At 34.7% G+C, this 19,880-nt stretch overlaps 1 protein-coding gene across 1 annotated transcript in view; it reads left to right on the forward strand.

Moving 5' to 3' along the window:
• DNER (delta/notch like EGF repeat containing) overlaps positions 1 to 19,880 on the forward strand; it is a 127,058-nt gene that overhangs the window by 70,148 nt on the left and 37,030 nt on the right. Inside the window, exons 5-7 of the mRNA XM_074153686.1 lie at positions 6,181 to 6,326; positions 12,751 to 12,904; positions 18,291 to 18,404. Of these exons, the coding sequence (XP_074009787.1) occupies positions 6,181 to 6,326; positions 12,751 to 12,904; positions 18,291 to 18,404 (414 nt within the window). The remainder of the gene's footprint in view (positions 1 to 6,180; positions 6,327 to 12,750; positions 12,905 to 18,290; positions 18,405 to 19,880) is intronic.

Here is a 19,880-nt window from a genome sequence, read left to right on the forward strand (position 1 = left end):
AAAATAGTTCACTACCAGCTTGGCAGCATTGTGGAGATGCTGATAAATAAGCACATAATGGTGAAATTGCAGTACAGGATATCTATTATAAGATTAGTCTTGTCACCCTTCACTGGGCTTTTATTTTGGACAGTAAGCAGAGTCCTTGAAGCCATGACAGAAGGTCACACTAAGCTACTGTCACATCTCCTTAATAAGCTGTATGCAAGTTGTTTCATAAGTGTAAGTGTACTCTTGCTAGCTGACTATTTCATAATCCTGTCATGGATTTTGGTCCAATCAAGCTATTAAGTTGGGTAATTGTTTAGTAACAGTGAAATTCAGAAATTGCATTTGTTATAGAGCAAATGTAATGGAACACATAATTCGGGATTTTTTGATGCTAAGTGAATCCAACTGGTTTCCTCAGTTCATAAATATAAATATATTTTAACTGACAGTCCTGCAAAACTGAGCTCCAGCTGTTTTGCTGGAGCTATTCTGTCCTATTTCTTCCCAAAGTTTTGATGATAATTTTCTGGCACCCAAATTTTGCTTTCTGTTACATCTGTGTAACACTATCATTGTCAACCTGCCTCTGATAGAATTGCAATAATCTTACTGAGAAACTTGACCAGCAGCACATTTATCTTTATCACTGTAATGGTGATGATGTCTGAGAAGAAAGTATGTTTGATTTTCAGAGCCCAGGATGAGATTTCAGTGTTGTCAGTGAAGGAGGTAAATCATATCTATTTTTAAAATTAATGTGACTGTGATATCAATTTGGAGAAGAAAAAAAATACAATGAGGAGTTTTAGTCACTTAACAACAACAACAACAAAAAATCTTTAAATTGCTGTTTCATGTAAATTTTTGAAAAATAAAGTAGTTGAAACAGTTCTTGAATTGATTCTCACTAAAATTTGTTTATACTTTCAAAAGCAGTATCTGATCAAGGCTACTGTGACAAAGCACAGTAAGAATGCTGATCTATATAGAGTTTGGGAGAGTTGTATGACTTATAAATAGTGCGATTTGTGGGCAAAATAGCACTTTTGTTATTGCAGCTGTATTTTTGTATCCCCAGATGCTATGTTGCCTGGCAGTATCATTAGAGAATGATCTCAGATGTTCTGTACAAGTATCCTATGGTACTGATGGCACGGAAGTACTGCATCAAAGATTGCGAATGTCATTGACTACCTGTTTCTCACTTCTTGTTGTCTGCTTATGTATGATAACCGTCCTAAGGCAAACTAGGAAAAGATTCCTGACCCATTTTTTTTCAAACACTGTAGAGCAGTATTAGTGTCAGGGCCCTGAGGGTATTGACAGGCATTAATGACCCTGCCCATTAGGGTCATGGAAAAGGTGATAAATGATTGTCTATTTATAAATCAAAAGCGTGTCTCTCTTATTTCAACATACAAAGGTAAATTTTCACAATCAAGTGCATCGTTAGAGCATCTTGTTATGCTTCTTCATTTTTTAGGTCCCTAAAATGAGTTGAACATAACTTCCACGAATGAGTAGAGGGATTGAGCTCTCTTAGATTTGCTAGATGAATAACCATTATTTGCACTATACAGTGCCATAAGAGAGGTAAATTTGTTTGTATAGTCAAACTGAATTTACTACTTTATGCTTAGATCAAAAAAAGCACCTATGCATGGTGGTGATTAGACAGCTGTGGTGTTCTTCATAGCCTTGAATGTTAGCTATACCATATGAAATATGGACAGTGGAGTGCTATTGACATGAAATAATGTTTGGATAAAATTTGGACATAGTTTTAGAAGAAGAGACTAGAATTCAAGTCTCCCTTTGTCCTTTTTCTGGTGAACACTGTAATAAAAATTTAGTTCTTTTTTTCTTTCCCTCTCCCCGCTCCTCCCCAGCTTCCTTTCTTTAAATTATTCTTATGTCTGCAAAGCTCAATGGCCACAAAAGAAAAGATTGAGGATATTGATGACTTCTGTTTAGCTTGCTGGATAATATGATGAGAGATGTGGTCAAAGAGAAAATTCCTCATCTCTTTTATGCTTTAGGTTAATTCTATAACTTTCCACTATCTGTGAACGAGCTAGCAGGCATACTTATGTAGCTTCTCTCCTGGGCTTATAACTATGGCTCAGTAATGAACCTTAGGCTTATAAACTATAGTTCAGTATGCTCTGGTAGCAGCCATATTGTTTCCAGAGACTGAAATCGGGTCTGGAAATACAATAGCTTCATTATGTGACTGCATGTCATGAACTGAAGATGTGTTTGAACACCCAATACCACACTGCTTTACTCCTCAAGGACTGATACTATCTGTTTTTCTTCCATTTGTATATATCCCAGGTTCCCATTTTCCACATAACAAATAACTGACTGTACACTGGGAATGGGGTGGAGAAATTACATCACCTTATTCTTGGTTTTTGGTTCTTATTTTTCGTTTTCCTACTCATTAGTGCCAGGGTTATGTACTGTGCAGGGAAGCGGTAGGCACCTAGTGTCTTTGAGAACTCCACTGCTTCGCAAGATGTTGAAGTTGGCTACTGACCCCAAAAGCTTTTGGTGTGGGAAAGTGTTGAGAGAGAAAAAGAGAACAGATGGAAACTGATAGACATCCCATTGCTGTCTCATTTCCTTGGGAAACTAGGCTAAAAATAAGTTGAAACCTTGGGGACTGAGCTTCATTGTGAGTGAGTGCCCAAACCCATTGACAGTCATTCTCTCTTATCCAAGAAACACTTAGGTTGGCTCAAAGACCTATACTTTAGTGAATTGGAACTTTAATGTAGGGAACTATTACTGTGTTTCTGCTGTAAAATGATTATCGTTTCAACAACAGCTGAATATATATTAAGATTGGAATACAGGGAAATACATTGGAGGCAATTGCAGTAGGCGAGTGTTGGTGTGTGTAATAGCACTGAGTGCACACTAACAGTTAGTTATGATTTGTAGTTGAGTCTTATGCCTGCTGTTAGTGTGATATGCAATAAGATAATGTTCTGAGTTGGTGGCTTATTAGCTTCAGTCTTCCTTATTTTGGCAGTCCACTATTGGAAGTGGCACTTCCACTAAGGAAGGTATTGTTCAGAAATGGGGCTTGCAAGGGAAGCAAATTTGGTTTGTGTAGTCTGGAAAATCTACAATCAACATATGAGTAGTGGTAGTCTAAATGGCATGATATGATCTTGCTTGAAAGCACCTGGACACAATGATGACACCTGTCATCTTTTATTTTGACTTTATTCTTTATATTTCATTCTTAACTTTCTTGATGTGAGAGAAATAGGAGCATACATACTTTGCACTCCTAGGCATAAAGGCTCACCTAGGTTGGTGAAGCTACCAGGGTGGAATGAGCTGTAGCGTATTTTACCATGCATACTGCCAATGAAATCATGCAGGCATTTCTCAGACTACCGAGTATGCACAAAGCTTGAAAATATCTCCTCTGCAATCTAAATGACTACTCACATCATATTATGATTTGTTATGTTTTAAAATTGTTTCCATAATATTAATGTAAATAGTTCAACCCTGGATTCTTCAACTTAAGATGTTCTGATGTCACTGTGTTTTAACTAGCTTTAGAAAACCAACAAGAACACAATTACCTTTTGCTTTAAACAGCTGTAATGTTTTTCTCCAGACCTTAGATGAAGGGATGTAAACATGCTTCTGAAATTATTCTCCTACCTAGAAGTTAAAAATAGAACTTAAAACTCATTCTAGTTCCATTGCTGTTATGGGAATTGGAGAAGAAATTAATTGAAGTGTTATGACCCGAGTTAAGCAGGGAGTCATATTTAGATGATCAGACAGGTTTCCTTTAGCCTTAAAACATAGAGATCTCAGAAAGTTGTATGCAACTTATATAGCATGAAAATAAATACCTGTGTTTTTATTTTTCTAGTCTTTGGAAATTAGGTGAGATAATTAGAAATTACAGGAAAATATGTGTCATTCCAGTGAGAATAATGATTTTTTTTTTCCTAGTGGTTTGCCTAAGGGCTTTTGCTACCAAAATAGTAACAAGACTCAAAGTACAAAGAAGGTTGATTTGATATTCCTTTAGGGACCTGTCCTGAAGAATATGTAACAATCTGCTTCAGACAAGCAAATGTGAACCCAAAGACATATTCTAAATACCACATTCTTCCAAGCATTCACATATAATTGCATGACTGCCAGTGACAATAGCATTCAATTGTTAAAGGAAATAATTCTGGCTGCATCTTTGAACAGATGGGTAAAAACGGAGTCTTTATTAATATGAAGAGGTCAGAGGATTACAATAATCTTCAGTAGCCAAAACAGACCACTAGACATTTGGAACCATACCCAATATGTTTTTTTCTTAGGTCTGATCTTTTAGAATATTCGGCTAACTTGTAGATGCTAAACTCAAGCTGATGACATCTGTATCGGACATGAGATTTTCCTGCTTTGAAGATATAGTTTAGGGATCATTGTTTCTAGCATAGACAACTAATTTTTCAAAGGATGCAGCATTTTAAAAAGTGAAATCTAAAAATTAAGAGCAAAGAATGGAAATCTTCCATATGATTTTCTATGGAATTTGCAGAATTAGTCATGCTTGACACTTTTCATATGCAGAATGTAAGTAATGTTTAGCAGCTGTTCTGGAAAGAGAATTCACCTCAAGTTCAGAATGTTTCAAGAAACTTTGGCATATTACTGTTCATTATAAATATTTTGTACTATTTTTTTTCTGCTTGACTAAATATTATGCTATCTCCCTATATAATGCAAGTCTATAATGCAAGAAGCTAGATGGTGTCATAGAATCTTTGGAGTTCCTTTGAGATTTAGGCTGTGAATGGATTCTAGAATTTAAAGTCGAAAATATTAGAAAAAAAACATTTTATGTCATACGCTTCCTGCATAAATTTACTGTCATTCTTTTTAAAATTAAGGATATTTAGATTAAAAAAAAAAGCATAAATTTTGACTTGAATTATGTCTCTACTAATTTCTAAAGAAAAGTATAATCCTGCAATGGTTCTGTGTCTGTAGCTTTCCATACTGATACTACAAACAGTCTTACACCCTTAGAAATCTACCTACATTAAGGATAGTGAAGTCAAATTTAAGTTTGACTATTTATGGAAGGATTTTTGGGGTTTTTTATGCATATATTCTGCATGCAGTATATACCCTATACCAAACCCACGCTTATGTCATTGCACATTTATTCTGCTACAAGCTTCCAGAACAAAACAGCTGACTGATGCCACACACTGAAGAGCTGGAACCCAGGAGTGTAATCACTGTGGTGGAACAATGCAGTTCAAGCACAAGTGAAGTATAGGTGCAGGCTATATGTATTTTGACATGAACTCTGACTTAATTGTGTATGTCATGGCCTATGTATGTGCCTCATTTAATCTTTCCTGCCATCCTTTATTTTATTTTCCAGGTATATATGTTAGAAATATGGGTGATAGGGGTGTTGTGCTCCAGTGTGCTTTAATAGCTTCCAACCATTTTTTAAATTCCATGCAATTACAGGTGCTAGCCAGAATTTCACAAATTTTTCTTCCTTGTCAAATGTTCACATTTTCATGTTGTGTTCATCTGTACCTCGTATATCACCTTACAGAGTCATCAGATCAGACATTCAATAATACTTGTATTGAAAATATACAAAAAAATTCTGTCAAGCTGTTTATGTCTGTTCTTTCAAACTTCATAAAAAATGCAGCCAAAGGGATTGTCCGTCTGTTATCAGTGTGATGCAGTTTATGATCTCTGTGCTTTTTACCTCTGAAGTAACTTTTAGAAATTAACTTACAATTTTTCTCCACTGAATTTGATTTTAATATTCCTTGTCATTAAAAAACTTCAGAAAATATGTTTTTAACTTATCAAGAAGATAGCAGGGAAAAGCTTTTGATTTTTAGAGACCTAAAATATGGTAGCAGATTAGAAGTCTGGAGGTAGATCTGTTTCACCAGCCTTCCTTCCTTTTGTTAATCAATATGGTGCGTGTTAGTTTCCAAACTAATTTGTGTTTACATGCATTAAATTTAGGTGTGTATGAAATATGACCAGTGATGTTCTTAGTTGACAGTTTATTTCAAATCAGTTTTATTTATTTATCTAGCAGTAGAGTATTAACATGTATTAGTGTAGTTTCTCATATAGTAAGAATAATATCTTGGTTTTTTCAAGGTTTTTTGAATGATTCCGTCACTAAATGCATTGTGGCTCTACGCTTGACTGTGGTAGTGAAAATCAGTACCTGCATGCCTGTGGGAAGCCATTCAGATAACTTCCAGTGTTCGGGGAAAGGAAAATGTATCACCAAACCAGATGAGGTAAGGTGAATTTATTAAGACCTTCCTGTAGTGTGAAAATTCCATGATAATGTAAGTGCTGGGTAAATTGTACTTGGTCCTCTGTGTCCATACCTTGCTGCTTTGTAATAGGCTTCAAAAGCTCACAGATATTACTAAATAATAACAATGTATTTATTTGCTATTCCTAAAAATCAAGCACTTAAAAGTAAGAAAATGACTGATATGAGGTACAAAGATACTCTGCCCGGGCAATAAAAATAATTATTCAAATTAGGTATTAGGTAATGCGTAGTGCATCTTACTGTCACTATACAAAAATATTTTTTTGTGAGATGAGGAGCACGTGGTGGGCACTTGGGATCCCCAGTCTCCAGACCGGTGTGTTCCAGTTCGTGAAGTCTTCAAACTTCTTTTGGTTTTAGGTCTGATTTAATCTAGTACTTGTCTCTCCATGTCTCAATAGTTGTTCGCTTAGAAATCACTAATCAGTGCAATGGAATTGTCTGAGCGTAATTATGAGAAGAAACAGAACGGAGTTATTTGGTAATGTTTGGAAATTTTCCTGTATGTCTTTCTCCTTTACATGATACTACGCTGAGAGATTACAACAGTGACACAATTCCACTGGCCACTGTGAATTATTTTTGCAATCTAGTAACATCAGAAAATTAGAACTAAATGTGTCAAATTTGCAGTCTGTGTACGGCTTTTACAAAACCAGACTGGCCTTCTGTGAATGAGATCCTGTATTCTCTGGTACCTTCTATACGTGTTTATTTAATTTCATGGATTAAAAGTAATTTACAGCACAAATATACACAGTTAATCTTTGGTTTTATTAATACTCATTTGGGATATAAAAGCAATAGTAACTGTTGAGTAAATATTAACAGCTGTGAGCGTGCTGTGAGCATAGAAAATTTGGCATATTTAGGGAATTCACTGTTAGTTCATCTGCTGCCATTTTCTGATCTATACTCCCAATAACCATGTTTGATAGATAAACGACGTTTTGAATTTAAACAACAATAATTAAATTGCTACAGTAATCTATATATGCATGGCAGTGCAAACATCTGGAAGAATTAAGCATCTACTTTATTTCTCAAATATGGAATTTTATAATTCTTGAGGTAATGTGTGAACACGGTTATTGCGAGATGCATTTAGAACTAAGTGCTACTCTACTCAGCAGCTGGCTGATTTCCAAATAAATTATTCATTCAGTTACAGTGTCCTATTGCATAGTCCAGTTTAGTTTTTCCGCTTTACTATATTTAACATATTTATTTTATAAAGTCAGGATCTTGAATCTTTGATTTATTGAACTATATTCATATTTACTATATATAACAGCATATCAAAATGTTGTCTTTTTCCATTTTTTGTCAAGTTGAGAGTTAAACCCTTTGATAAACAATCTTATTTTCTATTTTTTCATTTGTCTATTTTTATGACTCTAATTTCTTTCTCTTATTGCATGTCATATGTCACAAAATAAAAATAAATTATTTCCTGTAATTATGCAGAAGCATCAATGCTTTTCTGTATTAAGGAAAATGCATATATGGCCTTTAATATTTATCCATGTTTTGTAAATCTTTGAGACATGGCAAGTAAAATAAAATTATCTTTAAAAAGAAAGACAAATTGGCTTCATGGCAAGATAGAGGACCTATATTTTCCCTCAGAAAATATAAATCAGTACCTGTACATCCCCATCTTTAATCTTGACATCGAAAGTTTTATATGTTAAAACTAGAACTGTTAGTGATAAATGACCTCTCCTCATGCACATGTAGTGTGTTGCTTTCCCCAAAAAATTAATAGAAAGATTTAGGATTGTTCATAAATATGTCACGTTGTCTGTTTTTAAAATCTGTCAGCTCTCCCTACTCTTTAGCTTATTAGTTACACAGTAGAACTGATTCAAGCCCAGCATAAACGACGCAGCTAAAAATAGAAGGTGCGTATTTCATTAAGCAGGGTGTTTTTGCCGTTATTTAACTCATTTTAGATGAGATATGCTCTAGAATGTCTTGGTGATTTCCCTAATGATGGAGCAAACAACTGCCAAAATTACGTGCTTGACGTGTACCAACCATTGTGTCAGTTTCCCACAAGACACATCTTCTGCACTTCTTTTTGCAGAACTGGAACTTTAATTTTTTTTTAGCTTTACAACATGCCCTTTGTGATTTGCTGTTTGTTTTTATCTAGAATTCATTCTGGTTTGCACAATCTAGTCTTGCAGGATGCAAAGCAACTTCTTAGAAGAAAGCTTATTCATGGTATTAGGCCTTTTATGCAAAGAGCTCTGCTGGCTATAGTCATTGCTTCCAGTGCCAAGAAGATTAATGATTGTCTTTGTGTTTTTATGTACTTCATAGTTTTATTCCAGGTTTATTTTAATGTAAAAGAATGTAGTAACACATCTGCTTAATGGGAAAGTTGAATGTAATTAACAATCTGCAGTGGTGTAAGTGCAGTGGCATACTGTTATCTATGGAGTGCATAAAACTATAAACAAATGAATTCTGGTCTAACCTGGAAGTCTTGGCAAGTTTTCACTCGTTCCTTACTGATACACAACTTAGGTTCTACTCAGCTAGATGCTTTTTATAGAGTGTGGAAATGAAATGGTTATGAAATGGAAAGCTTTTAATGGCAGAGTTTCTTTTTCGTTTATTGTTGCTTTTGAAAGGAACGTTAAGATGAACCACTTTGAACAAAGTTCTGTGAAGTGAGGTGATGCTGAGTTGAAGTGATGCCTTTTCCTTCCTTTGTATGAGCTTGGTACCCATGCTTTGCTGCCATCCCTGCCGTTCTTCTACAAGGGAAGTGGGAATGTGTCAGAAGGGTAATGCTGGTCTTTACACCATCACAATATAAATACTTTCACATATATATACTCAGCTTTACATCAGAATGAGTTGTCATCAAACCAGTTAGCTGTGAATGGAAGAGGAAAAATCTTGGTATTAACCCAGAGAGAGAGAGAGTGTAGAAATTTGAATTTCTGATTCAGTGTGGGACTTTAAAGTGAACTTTGGCCATCCATTGGGTTTGAGAGCCTCAATTTTGCTTACATATGGGGATAAAATGATTTCTTTCAGATTGCTCTATTCTGTAACTTCAGCTCGCCCATGCAAAATATGGAAGAGCTGACTGTGTAAATATGAAATTTTATTGCTAGAATTAGAATCTTTGAGATGCACACCAAAATTATTGGCCTCTGCCTGCACTGAGAAATAATGTAGTGAACTGAATAGTGATGATTTCCATGTCTTCTATATGGGCTAGAAGCTTTGGGCTGGACTCACTTGATTATACTTGTAGAAAGGTTAATTATAAAAAAGCCTCATTTATACCTAAAGGCATACTCTTCTGCATATGGACTTAGTTTTCTAAGTACAATATACTCCTAAATACAAACTATGTAATTATCATGCAGCAATGTTTTACTCAGATATTATAGCAACTCACTGTCAGTTGTAATAAATACTGAAAGTCTTTCTCAGCAAGCATAGACATTAATTTTGTTCTGTTCATCTTAACGGCTTCTTTACTATAGTTTAAAAAAAAATAAAAAATGTGAGCTTTTATGGTATCTGTCATCTGAAATTTAGAATCTGAAGAGCATGTGATTACTCTGCTTCCTTAAAATAGGAAAAAAAGTACTATATTCCAACTATATTTATAATATGATACTTTCAGACAATTGGATTGGGTAACAGCAAATTATTTTAAATAATTTTATTGCCATGCAAATTGATATCTGAGACATTTCCACTCCCACAATCAAGTAAGATACACAGATGAACTGTCTATTGATAGTAGGTGGTTTTGGAATTCTTAGATCGTGACTTTAATACTAGCATTATGCCAGTGTGTAGTTTCTTCTTGACTTGGTTTTCCTCAAATATGCTAGTACATGTCATCTACTTAGAAAAAAAAATAGTATCATTTGGGAAAAGTGAAGATGACATGCCTAATAAAAGTGATGACACCTACGGTTCTCTACAGAATAGCTTGTCTGCATCTCAGAACTGTTATCTGTCATTAGACATTTCACTTTGAAGTGTTACAATGCTTTTCTTTTCTGCTTTCAAAACCCATTTTTTTAGCTACACTTTATAGTAAATTGATCCCTATATCATACTCTGAGAGACATATCAATATTTTCTGAGCTTTTCTTAACTTCCTATTTCATTAATATTGTTGAAGCAATGACTGATTGTTGCATTGTTTAAATATATTAATACTTATAATAATCAGTTTCCATTGCTTTGAAATTAGATTTTAGGGCAGGTAGGGCCATGCTGTTTGTGTCTGTGTGGACACTACAGACATTCCCTTCCTCTCTGATGAATGATTCCGGTAGTGATGCACTTTGCATCTTACTCTCAGATCTAGCATAAAAGAGCCACAAACCTGAGCCTACCTAACAAACATGGTACCTCTCTGTTCTGACAGAGTTAACTTTGGTGGGATGTTAAACTTCTTGGCTTTCTTGCTTAGGGACGTTTTTAGTGTCAGACAGACGTAGATAAGCCGGTTCTCATTTTCAGTGCATACGCAAGGACCAGAAACATTTAAATGAGATCAAGATTCTGATCTCTTCAAACAGGGTACGGAATCTAGGTACAGTGCCTTTCCCTGTGCTCTATTCTTGTCCATTAGAAGAAAAAATGCCATTTTTTCGTTGTGTGGTATCTCATTTTGTTCATCCAGAATAGGTGAGTTATTGAGACAGGCAGCAACCTTGATTTTGTATTAAGTCTAAACTCAACACTCCATTCCAGGAATGACAACAAACACTTTAAGTCAATAACATAATTTAGTATCAGTAAGAGTTAGAACAGCTATGAAGGATGCTGCAGGCAACAGGTTTATGTGTACTCTTTAGCTGGGTCCTGATCCGATATATGCACAATGGTGCTGCATCACTCAGATGATATGAGATGTTGAGGACAACACTAACTTTGCACCACTGATCTCTGTTGTCTTTAGGGACTAAAGTGACCCCCGTGCTGGTGTGTTTTCAACAAATACTATATGGAAATGTGGAAACACTTACTGTGCATTTAGTTAATTGGTTCTTAAATAAAAGTGATTATACGTTTCACTCCGATAGCCACTTTCCTACGTAGCTCATATGAATTACCTTCAAAATAAGTTACTGTGCTATGTGGTTATAATGATTTTTGACTGGTTTTGCTCACCTGTCTTTCCTTTCTGTTGAGCCACAGCCTTGCTTGGAAACCTAGCATTGGTAATGTGTGAGATATTCAGCTCTTTTGTGAAGAGGCTTGAGCAAATATCAAAACATGTGTAAACTATACACCTAGCAGGGATTTCTGGCACTCCAGATAAATAACATACCCATCATTTTGAGTTTTGAAGATGTGTGGTATTAATCCTTGTTTAAACTCTACCAATGTAATATTTTTTTAAGGAAGAATGAAATCTGGGTTTTACTGAGTGAAGTTTTTTATTTGTGTGAAGATGATTATTTTCATTCCTACCTAGTTCACAGCTGTTTATTCATATGAAGCAAACACGAGTAAAAAATAGAAGACAAAATACTAACCCCATCTCTTTGTTTCTAGTTCCATGCACATCCTGTACTTTGCATTACAATGTTTGTGCATGGGACAGCTGCGTTCCAGCCCTAATGATCTGGATTTGTAATGTTTGAGAGTGAGTGATGTTGCCATCTAGTGTTTAATGAACAAAGAAAGTAAGATATTTAACCTAAATGTAAACTACAGATGAGAAAGCTTTCCTTGCTTCCATTCTTTGAGACTTCCTTGGCAATCTTAAGACACCTAGTTTTTTTAAATATCTAATCTTAAGTATTTTATTACTAACAAAAACGTGGCATGTCATGCCTACTATAGGTATTTAAAGTCTTTAACAGATCTAGTGTTCTTGATCTTTTATTAAGCAGCAAGGTTTGGAGAAAGTAACAAATACATTCAGAAGAAGACCCATTTTAACAGAATTGAAGAGGTATGTCACTACTGAAGTACCACTGAAGTGAGCCTCTGGGACCCCAGTCCTGCCCTTCACATAAAGGGTGCATCTTTGTAGTAGGATTTGATTGCAGTAAATCTGCACGTTATTTATTTTCACAATTATTCCAGTCTATAAATATAATTTCTGGAATGAAAGAAAAAATTTATAGTGATTTAGACATCATGGGTCTGATCCCAGCCTCCTTGTCTGATGAAATTCCCTGACAGCATTAAAAATTCTAGCTGAAGAATGGGTGCAGGTTTAGTATTTCAAAGAGTAACTTTATGCAGTTGATGTATTTATGGCAGCTACTGTTGTCATGAACAGGAAAACAACAAAACCATCTTTGTTCAGTAGAGTATTCAATGAAAGCATAGTCTTTGAAAATTTATTGTGAAGTACATAACCTGTTCGTTTTTAGGCAACATTTTTCTGTGACTGCGAGAATGAGTACCAGGGTTCCCTGTGTGAAGAATTTGATGCTTGTCAGAGCCAGCCCTGTCAGAACAACGCAACCTGCACCGATGTAGCACAGAAACACGATGGGAACAATTTCACCTGCAGCTGCCCAGCTGGTAGGTTTTGTATTACACTTTGAATAATGCATTTTTGTTTTAACATTCGGTGCATATCTTTTGCCGAGCAGTGAACTGTGCAAATTCAGGGTACTAGGAAAGAAGAAAATACAACTACAGTAGGGTAGTTTTTAAAAGGCTGTGGAAGATTCTTCATCTGTTAACAACGCTGTTGAAAGCACACATCTGAGCCATAAGCTAATGAGTGAACGATTCATAACTAATACAACTTCACCAAATAAAAAGAGATGACCAAAATCTAGTTTACATCAGCTTTTTCTTAACCTGCTGTTTTTGTTTTTTTCTTTTCTATATAGATTTTGCATATACATTATAACTAACCTTTCAATAAACATGTTTTCATTGTAACTGGTAAACTCTTTTCTTCAGTTGCACCAATCAAATGGAAGAAAATTGTCTCCACAATATGCAGTTGTTGGATTGTTCCTCAAAATTAGTGTAAATTTTGAAAACTTAAAAAAATTCATAAACTAAACTGAGCAATTTGTAGGTTTGATTAATGAACAAGCGTCTGAGTTCTCTGAAGTTAAGAACACTTGCTTTAAAAATTTGATCAAATGAATCTAGATCTTAATTGAAATGAAAACTAAACTAAATACGATGATCATATGCTGGAGGGTAAATTAAAGATACATTCTGACAGGAAAAAGCCTTACTAAATGGCTATTATAGAAAACTTCGCTATCTGAACTTTATGTTTCAAAACCAAACTCAATTATTGTAATAGAACAGTTACTTCAATATATATTTTCTAAAATTATTTAAAAATAAAAGTTGGCTAAGTTTAGGATCAGTAGCAGATAGTTTATTAGTTTATTTTGCTTCCTACAAATATTTAACTCTACACTTTCATCTTTGTGATACCAGTCAGTTGATATTAGAGAGAAAGGGGACTTATCTGAACAAGAACAAAAAGAGGAAAAAAAATCCAAACAAACCCCACCAAAACCCAAAGATGCTTCCAGAATAGGTCCTAAGATCTGCAGAATATACAAGCTATATCATCAAAAGCAGATGGAGAAATGAATGATTTTTTCAGGTTTCTAGTGGTTGTGTCTAAATGGTTATTGATTGACTGGCTTTAATGCTGGGTGGGTATTTGTATGCATTAAATATATATAAAAGGTAAATGTAGTAGTACTTCCTTTATCCTGATCCAAAGCAGGATCATGTAGTGTGTTTCTGATATTCCCTTAAAGATGGGAATATTCTTATTCTTTACCCTAATGCATGTCAGCACAGGCTAGAGAAACCTCTAGTTGCACTAGATGATGTGTAAGTATCGGACTAAAAAATGACTGAGCCAGAAGCAGGTGGATGCAAGTGATGCTTTAATGGGGCTGCCATGTACTATCTCTGAACTGTTTTATAATCTTTACAGTTCAGAAAATCAGGAATGGCAAATTATTAAGGCCCTTCATTCTCTCTGAAGGCCAAGACGTTTCCTTTTAATTATACTTTCTCTGCCTCTAGGACTACCACTTTTTCTCTCTTTGCTTAAAGTCACTATAGCAAATGTGCAGCAAGAAAGGGATTTATATTTGTATTTTTACATAATGATCTGGATTTATACTGCCCTGAAAATAAGTTGTGAAGTTATTTGCGGGTGTACTCTATTCTGTTTCATAAATTTGCCAAAGGATCAACTGTCACTTTAACAAGATATGTAAATACAGTTGAATAATGATTCAAATATGAGAAGAGAAAGACCAGAGTGGAACAAACTTCAAATGTTTGAACAATTCCTACCATCACTGTCATGTTGAATATGATTGATTCAGAATTCTTTTGGATTTTGACAAGGAGTTTCCAATTAGAAAAGAAAAAGTATTTTTGTTTGTTGTGTTTGTATTGTTTGCTTTTATTGAGATAGCTATTCTTGGAAATTTTCCTACAACAAGCACTATTAGACTAAATTTCTTTTTTCAAATTCTATGCCTCAGAAGAAATACAAGAATTATTCTAAAAATACCTGCCCAAATTTATGACATAAAAAATTTTATTGGAATATAATTTTATTAAAAATATATATTCAAATACTTCAAAATTCTTCATTTTAGTTGTGTAAAAAAAGCTTTAGGGTGAATATCTATGATAATTCTGATGTGCTTATTGTAAAGCCTAAGTGTGTTTCCACTAAGAAAACTTAATATTTTCAAGTTGTACAGCTAAGTTTTGCAGAGTAACATAAATATAGTTCCCACTTATGTACAAGACTCCAAAGGTATCACTGCTGGTGTTACACTCAGATCAAGTCTGTGACGATTCCTGCTTCTCTTGGCAAGTTACAAATTACAGTACCCTGGTAAAGCAAATATTATTTTATTCGTGTCATGATATAAAATCCTAGGTTTGGTCGTTGGTTTTGGTGGGGGTTTTTTTGTTTTGATTTTGTTTTTTTTATTATGATCCTAGATATCTGCATCAATTGCTTATGTATTTTTCTAAAATTTGGCCTCACCATATTTTTAAAACCTCCCTATGAGTTAGAAACATAGTCACTATCAGGGACAGGTGTTTCAATTGCTTGTTTCACAAAGTGTTAACAGAATTGTAGAAAAATTGATACCATGAGTTTCCAGGAATCAATGACTACAATTATGATAATTTCTTGAAGAAAATTTCTTTTATATATTTTGGAAATACAATATGTTTCTATTGATGTCTTTACTGTCTTTTAACTTTGGAATTTAGCCTTTCCATTTAAAAAATATTTTTCTAAAATATAATTTGTGCCTTGTTCTTTTCATAATTGTTTCTCCTCCATGTTTCTAGAACAATCCTTAGCTCCTATTGGGAAAAAAAAAAGTCAAAATTCTAAATATTTCTTTGTACTTCTCATGGTATAAAACAAAGCTTAGAATAGATGGAATGAAATTCTTTGGTTTCTGTATGTGAAGGCTTCCCTTCTGAGTGACAGTGTAATCAAGTCCCTCTGCAAATCCGCAGTAAGCCAAATACTGTTAACTTCATTTATTACATTCTAGAACTTGCAAGGTTGTGCTCCATGGCCTCCACACATTACGTTTAAGTTTAGCTTTTAAGTTTTTCAAAATATTTTTTCTTAAGTTTTTTAATAGCAAATGTCTAATGTTATTCAGATGGCTTAATCATTGTTAACTTCGGTGGCTTGTGTTCCTACCCATAATGTTTTTCCCCAAAATTTGTGCCCACACATCAAAAATAGTCAAGAAAACTAACTGTTTTCATATAATTACTAATTTCTAAAAAATATTCCTTGCATATGGAAAAATATTAAAGAAAACAGTAAATAAGAGTTTAGTTATCATAAATGTCTCCATATGTAAGCTTCAGAAACATATCTATGTGAATAGGATTATGTTTCCCAAATCTTGATAGAAGGAAGTGTTATGAAGATAAGTATCAGTATGAAATGAACAGGTGTAATGACTCTTAAAGTCTATCTCACCAGAAAACTGCTCTCCCCCTGCCCTGTGGTGATTGCTTAGCACCTCTTAATTTGTAGGACTTGTGGCATATTTGCTATGAATTCCCAAATCATGGGACAAAAGATGCCCTATAGATAATAATAATAAGGGACATTTATTTTCATAAAGCTGACATAAAATATTATCTCTGATGAGTTTTCCACAAGCTATAATGACAATTGCAGGAATTCAGATTCTTGTAGCAAGCTTTGGAGCAACACAATGATTTCTGCCTTTCCATGCCAACGTTCTTTTGGATAAATGTTGAATTCCAGGGTAATTTTTAGCTTTCACAAACTTGGTAACAGCTTGAAGATGGCAAAATGTTTAAATGAGCTAAGCATATTCAATACTGTGTTATGATTCATAAAAATGAGGTGAATATGAGAACTTGAAAAAATATGAAGCCTGTATATGAAAGAAATCAGTTGATGTAGTCTTCTATAATGCTTCATTGGTGTTTTGGCGAATTTTATGTTAATTTGAGACCAATTAGAATTACAGAAAATCACTAGTTATCCAGAATGAGACTGATATCCCTCCAAGTGCCTCAATCCAGTCCAGAGGAGTTACCTCACGAGCACAGTTCTGGTTTTCAACCTCATTATTTTTCTCCAGTTTAGGTTATCTATGAGCATAATCCAGATACAACATACAACGAAGTTTCTTTTCCAAGGTTTTGCTTTGCAGAAAATGGTATCATAATGTAGCATATAAAAGCACTAAGGTACGCGGATAGGAAAGTCTCATACATCCTTTTCTATAGTAGTGCTCTAGCAACTCCAAATATAACAATCTATGTTGAGAGCTATTTTATGCTATGTCAATAGATTTGAATGGGTATAAGTATTAGCTTGCCCCAAAGACTTCTAAATCTTAACTTTGATTTCATTAAAAAGTATTATTTAATCAAAATAAGAATATTTTTTTCTTTTTCCTTTTTCTCCCCTGCATAAGCAAAATCCTAGTCCAAGCACGTCCTGTATCTCACCTTGGGGTCTTTGTCTTAGATATCTGTTCACACTGTATAAACAGTGTCACCTAGTCATAGCTTACTGGTCTTTAACACCAGCCATTGGGTTAAATGTGCTTGTTCTGGAAGATATTTACAATTTTATGTAGGGTTCCATTTAAAAAATAAAATGCCTCTGTGTAGTGTATAGCTGCTTCTTCAGTCATGCATCTAAGATAGCTTCTTGGAGGTAAGTGAAAATTAGAAAGGGGAATGTGTGGTATTTGTTAAGGGATTTAAGTTTGGAGTGTTTAATAATTTAGATTGTATTTTGTAAGTTTGTTCATTTTTGGGGCATGTGTTATAGACATCAGACATATGGAACAAAGCAAACTTATGGTCAAATAGTACAGTACACACAATCTGTAGCTTGTGAACTTATAGGAGCTTATTTGGAAGAGTTTGCAACTGTGCTGAGCAGTTCTTCACAGCTCCCACTTAAAACAAACACTTTTTGAATCCCAGAAGCAGGAGCAAATGACAGTCATTCAGCATATGCACAAATAATTCATAATGTCAAGTCTTGTTCAAAGTCTTGCTAAAAGTTATTGACTTGAGATTCAAGATGCATCTGAAAACCATTCAAAAATGACTTCTATTTTGTTTATATGAGGACCCAGCATTAACCTCCATTATACCAGTATTGTCAGAATATTGCTGCTGGTAAAATACGATTGATATAATCTCTAGATTTCTACTACTTATTTATATTTCTCTAGTGAAATGTAAGTTCTAATTAAAAAAAATTGCATTTTGTAAGAAACTAGAAGGCTGTCCTGGATTCTATTTCTTACTTTGGTTTATTTTATTCAAGGAAACTAATGGCTTGAATGACCTAGTAAAACATTTAGTGATAAAACGTCATTTTCACTATATTTTCTGAATGTTGTGTGCTGTTTTGTAGGTTACACTGGAGAGCTGTGCCAGTCAGAGATTGATCATTGCATCCAGCAGCCATGCCAAAATGGAGGTACCTGCTCATCCAATGTCAATGGATTCAGTTGTCAGTGCCCAGAAGGTAAACAGCAAAGACCGATCTAGTACCTCATAAAAAATGGTGTTTTGTGGGGTGTACTTAGTCTAAACCTGCAGTTATATTTATATATATATTTAAATATTTAAAAAATTGTGCCTTCGACCATAATTGTAAGCAGAACCCTCTTCTCCCACCCCAGATGAGAAATTTTTGTATAATCAGCAATAGCGTATAAAGTATGGTAGGAGCTTAGTGTGTCAGTATATATGTGGCACAGAAATGTTCTCTCATTCTCTGACACTTCTTCAGTGGAAATCAGGCTCCAGCACTGTGAGAAAGGTGAATCTGAGGAGAATTATGGTGTGGTCTGTTTTTTGTGTTGTCCAGTAAATGTGTGAGAAAAGGTGCTCCCTTGTAGTATTTGCAGATTTCTGCATATGGGTCAGTTGGCTAAAATGTGCTTAAGAGCAATAATTCAAAACTAAAGGAATGATTTCAGTCCCCGCAAGTTTTAATTAATTTTCCTTTCTATTTGGACTTATTTCTTTCTCTACATGAAAGCCTTTCAGTGATTGTCATTGGTACACACTGTAAATGTAACTATGTGAAATAAGGACACTACGATGCTAAAGTGCATGCTTTCATAACTGACAGGAACGGCAGATGCCTAAATTGCTCATTAAAAAATTATCAGGAGTGAAAGCTCTCAACTATGAAACCTTCTCTTAGTTATTTATACTAAAGATTAGAACCTTGAACTAATTATATTTCTGTTCTTACTTTAGCTGTGGATGTTGCTTTTATTCTGTCAGGACCTTATGCTTGCTGTAAGGGTACAAGTCTTTGATAAATGTTCTGGTAATATACACTTGCTTTATAATGAAAATTATTTGTGATTTCTTTAAATTGTTTCCTTGCTTTTCTAGAGTGTTATGCTTTAATGAGTGACCCACTTAACAGCTGTGTTGAAATACAGACCCTGACATTTTGACAGCAGTACAGATCTTGCATTTGGAAGAATGTTGAAAATTATTTGCCTTATAAATAGTAGCAAAATTCAGAGATAAAATTATTAGATGTTAGGTTTGGTCAATAATGTACTTGCATTTTTCTTAGGAAATCTGTTCAAGTGTCTTTAAGGATGCTTTGGAGAAAATGATCTCTATAATAATAAGTGCTTGAAAAAATAGCTACTGGGATTTTTGGATGCTTTAGAACTGCCATATTTGTGTGTGACATACCTTAATTGCTTGCTCCTGATGACCTATTAATCAATGTGCTGACCATCTCTCAACTGCTCTCCTACCGCCATTTGAGATGCTGGCCATGGGACAGGGTTACAGGTGGGCTGAGGTCCCTGGACAGCCACATCGTCCATCCCCGGCTGCGGGTGTGCTGTGGTGCTGCAGCTGGGATACGCTGCTTGTAGCATAGCTCTTCAGTGCCCTGCTGACAAGGCATTTATGTCTTGGTTGCTGTGCTGGGTTGTGGCTGTTCTCCTGCGCGAGGAGCTCATGC

Source organism: Numenius arquata, chromosome 9, assembly GCF_964106895.1.
Source record: "Numenius arquata chromosome 9, bNumArq3.hap1.1, whole genome shotgun sequence".
In the NCBI taxonomy this organism is placed as follows: Eukaryota; Metazoa; Chordata; class Aves; order Charadriiformes; family Scolopacidae; genus Numenius; species Numenius arquata.